Here is a 12,371-nt window from a genome sequence, read left to right on the forward strand (position 1 = left end):
AGCGACGAATAAAGTAAAACTTTTCATTACTTTTTGTACGGTTATCAATTTATTTATTTTTTTTCTCATCGATAGAAGTTGACGCGTGAAGCATCAGAAGAAGAAAGTTTGTAAGATTGATCGTCAGAAGTTAGATTGACTCTGAGGGCTGCGCTACGTATTTCGTAGCTGACTAATTGATCTTCTTTTTCTTCTTCCTCTGCTTCTTCTATTCTCGTTGCAGTGATATACACATACATACAGTGACTATAAATGGTATGTGGAGTGGTCATTTTATATTCACCGAAGCTATTTATCATACGAATTAGCCACGACCTCATCTGGAGAGACTGATCGTCTATTATAATAGATGCGTACAATTATTAATACGCATGATAGAATCGTGACGTAACGTGTAATCTCTGCAGTATTTATTCAGGCAATGTGCAGATATGTACGTGAATGTACTTATACTTTCAGTTCTTTTATTCTAACGGTTCTCGAACATTGTGCAATAAAAACAGTTATAACTATTATTAACCGGATAGTTGATTTGAAAAAATGCACACGCAACGATGAACGTATCTTCGAGAAAATTTCAATGCAGATGAAACGACTGTCGGTAAACAATTTTTTTAAATTTTCATTTGTAAAAAATTTCCGACGAATCACGGTGAAGCGTATTGATTGCGAGCGACGAGATTTCAATTTTTCTTTACAACGAAACGAACATGCTTGATAAGTCCCACGGGATAAACGAGTGATTTTTCTTGCTAGTACAATTGTAATAAATGCAGAGTATTATACCTACAAATAAATTTCATTCAAATATTTAACACGTCAGGATTATACTCGAGATTATGCATTGAAATGAAGATATTAACGCGTTACGGCAAACTATGTAAGCACGTGTGAATATTGCCGTATAAGTTGAATGGAACCAGTGAAATGAAGAAAATCACATCTTACGTCAGACCATTTTTACCGAACACGCGTCTTTTTCTTCTACGGAATCGGATCTTCACGTCGCAAACTTTACGACGCGTAGTAAATAGATACGTGTATTCCAAAGGAGACAATAATAATGCAGTGTCGTTCATTCAAAACTATCTCTATTCTCGACCGACGGAGACTCTATTTCCAGGGTCTTTCAACATATCATATTCCTGTCCACGTGTATTCATATATTTTACGAAAGCTGCATTTCCTTGTAGCTTTGAACGTAGTAAAGAAATACGAGTAAACATACTTTTTTTTTTTTTTTTTTTAAATAAAGACATTTACGTAGGCGATATATAATACATGTAGGTAAAATTAAACTTGTCATTTTTATTCTCTTATATACACAAATGTTGGCCGACGGCCAACGGGCTTCTGCTTTAGACTTCCTGAATATCAAATTAGACTATATAACAGTCGTAACTTTGTACACAAGGGTGAACATACCGCGGGGTTAATTACCGCAAGCACCGTATTTTATTTTACTGTGTATAAGGATCGATCACTTTTCCTTTTTCTTCAAACTTAACACTCAATCGAACGCCCAAAATTATCATCGGATGTTAAAAATCTTCCTGATCTGTTCGTGACAATTGTACGTAGCTATAGTTTCAATGTTGCAAACATGGCATTTGATGATTCGAGATTTAGTAGAAATGAACTGAAATTTAGATATTTTTCGATTTAGAAAGTTTTCGAATTTTCTCACGAATCGGGTTCTCTGATATCTGACCGATGAGAATTACGAACCTGACAAGCAGTAAGGGTATCCATTGAAATCATTCTTATGAACCGCAATAATTTAGTTTCGAGGTAAACGAGACGAGCAGGTGCTTGCGAAATAGCCAAAATCATTGGAATCTTAAAGGATGCTGCTTACTTATTGCTAGTATGACATTCAATCCACATTGTTCAACCACTTCCAAAAACGAAGGAAGCTGGTGGACCGATTTCGGGAGAACAGTTTCAAGATGAACGTTGAGAGTATTTGAAACAAGGAAACATTGCGATCTCTATATCGAGTAGAACATCACATCGATCCGTCTTGCAAATAATTCGCGATGATTAAATGATACCCTGCACATTTGTATTTTCATAGTTATTTTCACAATAGGTTTCAAGTAAAATCGAACATCTTTATATCGCACCAGCAGACACATCGGGATATTCATGCAGCACAATTGAGAGGAAGAGCCAATACAATGTAAACTGAGAACAATGAACGACTTACATCCTGGTGAGGATCCATTTTTTACCGTGATGCGATACGGTTGATAAGTAGCACCCGGTTCCACCTTGCCGTACATCGATCGATCCATGGCCATTATCGGACGATAATATGCGTGTGAAATGATAGAGTCAAAAGCACACAACGCTTGTGATTATCCAGCACACTTTATGAACACCACGAACGCCAACCACTCGTACACTTTATTTCACTATTCAGCTGCACACGCTTTTCGAAAACTGATAAACTGGTTTAAAGTCGTCAAAATATCCGGATAGCGCTGCGGTCGGAGGTCCTGGACTCAAACTTTCTGGACAAGGATCAACCGATAAGACATTCTACTCTTGGCGATCGCATTTTGCCGTAAATGGAAAGTGACGATGAAGGAATTGGACCGTCCGGAGAAAGGATTCTCGCTTTGGGAGTGACGCGGTGTCTTCAGCTTCTTCTGTCTAACTTCCAAAGCTTCTCCTCGCGGAATTGGATAGGAAGGATGAGAAGAGCTAGAAGAAGAGTCCGCGTAGGCATGACCAGGTATATTTCAGGCCTACCATCACCCTGTAGCAGATTCCCGCCAACGGTCCAACCCAACGCACGTTGCACCGTGTCACTGGCTACTAGGTATCTTTACTAAAAATACAATCCTTGGCACGTTTGCTACTACGTCCGATGAACGAACGAAACGAACGAAACGAACGAACGAAACGATGGACAAACGAACGGTTTGAGGACTGCCTAGGAATGATAATGCGGAGCTATATATGTATATACTGTTCGTGTTGTTCGGGGTTAGCATGTTACGGTTCTTCATCATTTGCTTCACGTCTCGTTTTGTAGATCGGCGAGCGGATCGATCCGAAAAATGGATCGGCGTGGAGTCGAGGATCGCAATGCTTCTCCTGAAGCTCACGCGACTACGGCCAATGATGATGCCGATGCGGTTCGAGGAGTGGAACTTGTGTCCTGCATGCGGGGCGAGGTTGAAATTCGGAATTTGAAAAATTCGAAAAGTGTGAAAATGAGAAAATTTAAAAATCTTAAACATCGATATTCTGAAGATTGAAGGTTTTCAGTTTCGTGAATTTCTGGCGTTGTGAAATTTCACCACTTTGATCCGTCTTTGTTTTGGATCTTCGACTTATTTTGATTTTCGGTTATTCTGATTTTTTACACCCACTCGTTGAGCAAAATTACGCTGTGCGAGTATATTTTAATTTTCGGAACTTTTCAAATTTGGAACTTCAAAAACGCCCATATGTGGGTAAGATTTCATAAAAAAAATGTACAGGTCCAAGTAAACTGCGAAATTCCCAAAATATATTTACCGAAAATAAAAATATTTTAGAGAATAATTTACCAAAAATTATCGAATTGAAATATATTATTCAAATATCTAGTTTCATTTGCCTATACTTAGCGATTGTTTTTTGCAAGCTGATAAAAAAAAATTATGGTCGGGCTCTTGATAGAAATTTTAGAAAAAGATTTTACTCATTCAAATAGTGACCATCTACAATTTCTCATGAAAATTAGTTTGTTGTAAGATCATACGCTTTTCTCTCTCGGAAAAAAAACATTGCCGATGTTCATTTCTCGTTTCTAGAGCGGATATACTAAAATGTCGTGTATTGGACTAAAATATTGAACCTTTATTCGATTGCGCAGTCCATATATAGTCGATGAAAATATGTGCTAAACGGAATAAAAGGATTCCGCGAAGCTCTATTACAAGGCAATTATGTAAATGAAAAAAGTACTTTTTGTTTTCAACGTGTGTATGTTTTATATTATATCTATATACGTATTTAAGTGTACTGTATAATAACCTACAGGATTGATATTATCCACTTTATCGTGATAAGAGATGTGAAATTCGCCTATACGTCGAAAAATAAAAATCGATTGTTTTGCGATACATTACATGCAAAAAATCGCGAAAAAAAAAACAATATCTATACACATATGGGTGGATGAGGTGTATCAGCCTCCGTTGGTTATTGGTTTTTAGGTTTTGGTACATGCGTTAAAAAAGATTGGTAACACCGGTAGGTGACATTCGTGATCGGTTGTTAAGCTTCCGTTTTATGAAGCTGAAGTTGGTAACGTCATTGTAATGGTTCATGTTTCGGATAAAATTATCTCACAATTTCAGGAATATTTGAGATACAGAAAATTTTAATAAGGATATATATATATATATATATATATATATATATATATATATATTGGAAATTTGGATACTTCAAAGTCACTATGAAATTGCAAAATAGTGATTTTTCTCCTCTATGTTTCGTTGCGTTAACGTTACTGACTTCAGTCTCTTTCCATTTTTCCCCTATTAAAGATCTCGAGGTGTGAAAGACCGGCATTTAACATCCCATGACGAAAAAAATACATCGGTAAGTACATAGGCAGTTCTTCTAACGAATCGGAAACGGTGAAAACTAGGCACGTACGAGTGTATAATTACGTAAAAGTACAATATCGATGAAACTGGTTGATTTTAAAACTGCACACTGCACGTGTTAGGATTTCGGATGCCATGCATGGAAAATAAAGAATAAAGAAATTATTGTGGTATAATCGCCGTTTACGTAACAGAAACTTAAGAGACATTTGGCGTTTTCTCTTGCTTCTCTTCACGTTTTACCGCGGAGATATAAATACACGACGATGCATCGAATACAATGTGATAAATCAAAATATCTACAATTAAAAGTATCTCACGTCCTTGACAATGACTTTGCAAAACAGCAAATCAAGCGATTTTAACGTAACGGGCAAGAATATGAGATTGCACAAGTAAGCATTGATTATAATCACGATGTGACAAAATTGATACCATATTTTCTGTGTTGGAAAAAAAGCATTCCAATTTATGGAACTGAAAGGATATATAAACGGAAAAATTTAAACCACCGCGTCTGGAAAATATATCACTGAAGACACCGAACTAAAACAATAACGAAGAATTGAAACAAAAATAAGAAAATTCAATCAAGCTGAAGAACGAAGAACGGGCGACGGCAAGAGAAACTTGGTTGAACAACTAAAATTGTTACTTCATGGTTAATGGGGCTTGGATTCCTGGATCGATTTTGTCCTAGATTTCACCGTGAGAGTTCGTTTATCATTTTTAAATATATATATATATATATATATATATATATATATATATATATCTATATATCTATATATCTATATATACCTACATAATCGAAACAGTTCGGGATAAGGTACAGATAAGGCGCATATAGCCGTGAAAGTATGCGCCGCAGCTATAATGGATTGATTAAAACTTTCAAATTTTAACGATCGGTCAAACGGGTTATATGTGTGCGTCGTCGATGAAAAGTTGTTTAAAATAAAAAGTAAAAACAATCGGATGATACGATTTGAACCTCGCGACGTTATCGACGGTCACTAATTACGTCACGCTAACATTTTCATGTTTATACGCACAAGTACTCGTCGGATTTAAAGATCACGCGCGATTGACAGCTAGCTTCAGAGAAGTCGGGATAAGACTGACGCGAGACCCGCGATGCCATGACCACCCAGATAATAGTTAAGCACTTGATTCCTCCCCCCCCCCCCCCCCCCCCCCCCGCGGCGATATTTCGTTTGTGTACGTACATACATACACATTAGGTGCGTGTGTCATGTCAGAACGTCCTCGCGTTCGAAAACGATTCTCCTAGCAGGTGGGATACCTCTGCGCGTCCATGGGTATGTATGTTATACACATGTCGAATAAATCATCACGCATGTTTTCATGCCGATCGAGACGCCGAGGAGGCGTTTCGCGATTGTCACTTGTCATCTGTTATTTTCTCATTTACGATGCATCACCTGCGAATAACTAATTTTGTTTATTGCGAATTCCTCAAATTCGCATTGTCAAAATGATTGCGGCAAATTGTGCGCGTTTCATTATTCCTCATAATAAAACGCCTGCGTTGGGCACTCAGAGTACTGCCGAATCATTGACGGTTATCGAATAATTTGTAAAAACAAATGGGTTGATAAAACAGAAGTCTATAGCATCCCTTGATGAAATGCATCAACTTGCTGTTAGTTTTCGAACCCTGTAAGTCCGATCGTATTTTATTTTTACAGAAAACATCATTCGTATGTGTAAATAAAAAAATCTTCAACATTTTAATTTGTCTAAAAATCCAAAGTAATAAACTTAAATGCGATTACCATCACGATGTATTTCTATGAAAATTCGCTTTTTCGAAACTTTAGGATTATCTGCAATTTAGTAAATCATAATACAAAAGTGGAAAACTCGTATTTTGGAAATTCAACTCCTTAAAAATTATTCTGATATTGGAATATAGTAATGTTTCTTTCAACGCATTGTTGCAGTAACGTTACTAAGTTCAACCTTATAAATTCAACAAAAATGTCATCAATCATTCATCAGGCTGAAGTTAGTAACGTTAACGTTACGAAAACTTGTGCTAAAAAATCATATAATTATTGGGAAATTTTAAAATTACTTTCAAGGAGTTGGCTTTTCAAAATTAAAGTATTTTTTGTTTATAATGGTTTACTAAATCTCGGATATTCCTAAAGATGCGAAGTAACGATTTTTCTTAGACATGTATCGTTACAGTAACGCAAGTAACTTCATACTCATAATCATTCCACAAAAATATTTACAGAGCATAGCTTGCTGTAGCTTACATACTCGTTACGTTGAATTATACTCCAGCAATTTCATGAATCGCTTCTGCATGCTCAACACTAGTAACAGTTCGAAAATTCCCGCCGTATTTAACGAGACGGAGACGCATCAATCAAAATGCGCACTGTAAGGCGATAATGGAATATTTGGTTACATTATGCAATATCGTTTGAATTGCAAACGAGAGAATGTACGAACGTATGTAAATGTTCGTTCGTGTTTAAGGTACCTGTTACAGGACGAATGTAATGAACTCTCGCAAAAACAGAACATGCACACTCCTAAAAATCAGCAAGTGCGACATTTGAGGTTACCTCTGTCACTGTTTATTATTTAAATTAATAAGTACTTACCTAAGTCATCCATAGCTTTGACCAGTTGCCTCGGAGAAATTCCGGGCCACTATTTCACAGGCACTGTTATTAAAAAACTGATTGCAAAAGGCCAGAATCCGAAGACGGTACGTCACCGATGACAATATGGAAGGATTTCGATAAGAGACTAGCGGCGAAACATCAAACATGGAGGAGCCCAGCTCTGCCTTTGCCTAATATACATACATAATTGTTTTCTGAGAACGAATTAGTCGACTTATGATACTATTATAGAAAATGATGAATGCCGATTTATTGACGCTTGTATGCGATACATGTATTTTACTTCTCCATCCTGATTTATGTGGTTCATCAATTATTACGTACAATAAAAGCATATCTGATTGTATTTTACCAATTGTAGTTTATAAATTAATTCACCGTAATTGGTATACATTTTTTTTCCATCTTTCAATAATGTAACATGTATAAAACTTGTTTTCAACTATTTCCGTTGGTTATGAAGTGTTTGCAATCAAAAAAAATCCAGACCTCTGACACAGCATATGCAAACACAGATGACAAAACTGCCTCGAAGCAATCCGAAATACAATACTTCATTTTTGAAAATTTTATTATTTATGAAAATAATCTTCTCGCAAATTTAAAGCTGTGACTATGGCCGACAAATATTTTTTGGTGACTATTTTTGTTTCAGAAGATTATTTTTGGCTTCAGTTATATTGCAGTGTAACAGACTTAGGCAAGCTAACATAATGGATAAATTTCTAGTATTAGAATAAAGCGTTCAGTTTTTTTTTTTTTAATATTATATTTAGTGAGTTGAAAAAAAATATTTAAAAAATTTGAATATTTTCAACTTTGTGCGCAACATTCAACACTAATAAAACTATACAATTCATGAATATAATTACAATGTATTTTTAAGGATATTCTTTCACCATGCAGAAAAATTTTTAAACGTATAAGATGCATCTTTAATCTTCTTAGGTTTTGGCTCACTGCTCGTGTCTACCTTTTCAGTCCTGCAAAAACCGTACAATTGTAAAGTTCAATAATTACTAGCAAAGATATTTTAATATTATTTGTCAAATGTATTATTTATTATTAGTTATATTAGCATAAGCAAAGAAATTCATTAAATAAAACCGATTGAGAATGATTGTAGGATTTTATAACTCCAGGATATTTTAAGGTTTTCTAAGACTGTTCACCACTATGATTTGATACTGTCAAGAAATTTTAAATTCATATGAAAAATATGTACGATGTGGAATAAGTGAAGTATATTGGGTTAATGATATTATTAGTGATCCCTGCTCTATTGCATATTTTGATTTAGTCGGACAAAAGATGCAAAGAAAACTACTGAAACGTAATGAAAACAATAGAAGTTTCTTAGACTTTTATAATTTCCAATATATATTTTTCTTCTTTTATCAATCGATAAATAACATTAAATATGTAGATGAGTTCCTGGTTTTTTAAACACATGACAAAATACTTACTTTGTTTGTTCGTCATTGAACTGCACATACTTGCCAACACCACTACGATACACTTTGAGTACATTGCCTCCTTCATTTTTGTTTTTAGATTTTTTATTTGATTCTTCCAGTGCTAATCTTTGGATTTCAGCGGCCCGTTCAGCTGCTAATTGTTCATCAGCTTCCTGAAAAGGATCAACAAAGACTTGGGCACGCTGTACGATTATATCTTCAATCGGCCTGTCTTTGTTATCAACTTCAATTTTTTCAATCGCATTCAGCGTGTCTAACCCTCCAACAATTTTTCCAAATACTGTGTGCTTTCGATCTAAATGACGACACGATCGGTAAGTTATGAAACTGTAAAAAAATAAATTTGTTCAAGGTAAATACGTTCGGTGAGTCCAGTGAGTGAAGTACTGAACATTTTGTACTCTTTATCAACAGACTTACAATTGAGATCCATTGGTATTGGGACCAGAATTTGCCATTGACAAAATACCTCGTCCCTGGTGAACTAAATTTGGTTTGAATTCATCTTCGAACGGCTTGCTCCAGATTGACGTCCCGCCATTGCCAGTGTTTGTGGGATCCCCTCCTTGTATCTGCAACGAAAATGAAGCTCCATACATCAATGCTCGTATTATAACTTGAATTTTGCGATGAATATGCATTGTAAAATCATACCATAAAGTTTCGAATAGACCTGTGCAGTTTGGTGCCGTCGTAATACCCATCTTGACAATGTTTCATAAAGTTTTCACAAGTTTTTGGAACCACATCGCAGTACAACTCCAAATTTAGGGATCCAAAGTTTGTAATGAACCGTACGTAGCCTGAAAATACCGGCGGAAAAATGTTTGCATGAAAATTGCATTAATTGAAAACTACTACAATATATTCATGTGCACTAAAACTTACCTTTTTTTTTTACCCGTTCATATCGTACTAAATCTTCTTCTACGATCGCTGCTTCATGTGTCGTTTCTCTTGGCATTACAGTCGATGTAAAGCCTGCAGCCACAGCTCCCGTAGAATAATGTGCCTGAAGTAACACAACAATGCAGCCATAAGTATGTTTTCGGCCTTTGAAGATATCTACGTGGTCATGTCAGTCATTACAGCTCCGTATATATTGGTTTACAATTCATCACTGAATTAAAACTTCGAGATGAATTTTGGCCAGGTAAACAAGCTGATATATCGAAAGGTACGTAACGTATGCTATGTAATCGACAAAGGATTATCACTGTCTTCTCTCTTACAGCATTGAACTTGTCCGCTTTATCTTTAGTGGACGTATCTTTAGGCTCCACAGGCTTGAATTCTCTGTTCAACTCCTCCAATATTTCTCTGGTTTCAGAAGATACAGTTTTTAGTTTAGCATTGGGATCCTTGCGCTCCTTTGTTATCTCTGCAGTACATAAAAATAGTATTTATGAGCATCGTCATAAAATTGGCATATCTAAATGATAAAGTATAGAAATTAGAAGCAAATTCACGTGACAAAAAAATTAATTTATGGTCAATTCTGGATTCCACAAACTGTCTTCCAATTATTTTCTTTTTGAGTTCAATATTAAACACATAAATTCTATTAAGCCTATTCTATTTCTATTTAGTAAATACCTATGTCCTTTGATTATTTTGAACAATTGACGTCTCACTGTACAATAAATTAAATTATTACTAAATACAGCAATACTCTTAATAGTTTGCTGTAAGATCATAAATGTTACAACCGAAGATACCTAGATCATTTGAGCAGTGCTTTCAGTATGCATCAAGTTTTTTGTTTTTTTCATGCTTTACTTATTTCTCATGAGATGGTGTAATATAGTAAGAATTTTTCCACAAAAGAGAATCAAACCTTCGTCTTCCACTCGCAGATTGTTTTTAATATGATGAAAGGTAGACAAATTGAACTTGTTTGCGTTGCTAGGGTCATGAATAGTGATTAGATCCTTCCGTTCAAAAGGCTGGTCATTTATCAAGTCCTTCCAATTTCGTGTCTTTATGTTCAACTGCTCAACTGCCTGGAATTAAGAATTCAAGTTACAGACGAAACTTTGCTACCTAGACTAGATAGAACCACATCTGGCAGATATACATTTTTATTTTCATCTCGAACACATTCGTTACGTATTTTGACCTCTTAGGAAGATTTCCATAAAAAATCTTACAAACGTTAAATGAAATTCTATAATTTTGGTTGATAAAAAAATTGATTAACTTAGATATTTCTTTGAAAATCAGTAACTACAACTTGTTGCAATATTCTCAACTGCTGATGGCGGGCATAAACGGATAATTCGCCACCAGCAACATCTGCAACCGACTAATTGAAATTCTATCACACTCATACCTTCAAATAATATTTACAAAGCATATTGCACTGGAAAAATTCCAGTTAGCCTGACATACCTCATAGGAATAAACATTTCCCGTTGTTTTGACGGCCACAATGTGAGAATGTTTAGTGAATACTTTGAAAAGAACAGGGCAGTGATACTCGCCCTCAGCATTTTTATAGAAATTTAATTTAGTCAAAGATTTGGCATCTAGAGGTTTTCCTGTCACTGGATTATGTTTGAACCTCTTAATATAATCCACGATTGCCTGCAGCTCAAACACATTTCCATCCACATCGCAGTACGGATGTTCAAAGGGTTGCAGGCTCACGCAGCAATGATTGTACGGCAAACGACGGAATGTTGTGTCCTCTGTTGATTCTAATGTTCCCGCTTTCTTGCCACCATACAATGTTGTCCATTCCGTATAGGTCAGATACCTAAAGTGAACAATTAGATTTAACTTATTCACGTTGCCATGTAAACCCAATATGATTTTTAAACATTTTACATTTATACTATGTCGTTGATTAATTTGACTACCAAATTAAATATTGATGCTAGGATTGTTAGAATCCCCTAAATAATTCAACAGTTCCAATATTGACTGAACTCCTGCAAGCATTTATGTAAAGGCTTTCTTGTTTTCTGGAAAACCTTGATATCATTTAAATTGCATTGTAGGACGAAAGTATTAAAATATACTTGAAAAATTAATAGTGTCCAACTTTATAGTGAAATTTGAATCGGAATTCTTCGGGAGTGTAGATCAAATCCTGCCAGATTTAACTTGATTGTATATTTTGGTAAGAATGTACGGAAAATGAAGTAATACATTTGTAAAAGGTAGATAACTAGAAATTGAATGAAAGTTCATGTTACGGTGAAGGTTTTGTCAATTTTTGCATAGTCATCATCTCTGAAATAAATATAATCAAGTGTTCATAACAATGAGACAAGGTCGTCTCATAAGTTAGGCAATTTAAGTGAACATCGGGATTGTGAGATTATTATTACGATGTTAAACTTTAACATGGCCCAAATATTGATTCGATCATAACCTCAAAACTGTAATGGAAAATTCTACATTTCACTGCTGATGAAGAAGGTTTTAAAGGGCTTCATAAATACTTACATTTTATCTTTTTGATGCTGTCGCTTCCCCATGGTGATAGTTTCCTTGTTATTCGATCAAAGGGAAAAAGTTTATTATATGTTAACTTGTCAAAATAAAGTCCAATAAACACACGCGTTCGAAGCGCTCTCTACGACTGTGTCACTTGCTGGAAGCAAAGT

The 12,371-nt window shown here is 35.3% G+C and overlaps 2 protein-coding genes across 3 annotated transcripts in view; both read right to left on the reverse strand.

The window, feature by feature from the left end:
• The window catches only part of LOC124183624 (leupaxin), a 48,154-nt gene extending 40,770 nt beyond the window's left edge, over positions 1–7,384 (reverse strand). Inside the window, exon 1 of one of the 2 annotated variants that reach the window (XM_046572330.1) lies at positions 7,256–7,384. In XM_046572330.1, the coding sequence (XP_046428286.1) occupies positions 7,256–7,268 (13 nt within the window). In that variant the 5' untranslated portion in view covers positions 7,269–7,384. Of the gene's footprint in view, positions 1–2,209; positions 2,695–7,255 lie in introns of those variants that run through there. The other variant, XM_046572327.1, reaches the window with a different exon arrangement.
• A 591-nt stretch (positions 7,385–7,975) lies between these two features.
• LOC124183625 (RING-type E3 ubiquitin-protein ligase PPIL2) lies at positions 7,976–12,353 on the reverse strand. Its single transcript, XM_046572333.1, has 9 exons — positions 12,211–12,353; positions 11,149–11,515; positions 10,595–10,760; positions 9,990–10,138; positions 9,646–9,769; positions 9,412–9,560; positions 9,178–9,329; positions 8,746–9,084; positions 7,976–8,262 (listed from the first exon to the last, which is right to left on the reverse strand). The coding sequence occupies exons 1-9, from the start codon at positions 12,240–12,242 to the stop codon at positions 8,175–8,177; spliced, it is 1,566 nt and encodes a 521-aa protein (XP_046428289.1). The 5' UTR covers positions 12,243–12,353; the 3' UTR covers positions 7,976–8,174.
• Positions 12,354–12,371: the final 18 nt, after the last annotated feature.

This window comes from Neodiprion fabricii, chromosome 5 (genome assembly GCF_021155785.1).
Source record: "Neodiprion fabricii isolate iyNeoFabr1 chromosome 5, iyNeoFabr1.1, whole genome shotgun sequence".
NCBI classification, from domain to species: Eukaryota; Metazoa; Arthropoda; class Insecta; order Hymenoptera; family Diprionidae; genus Neodiprion; species Neodiprion fabricii.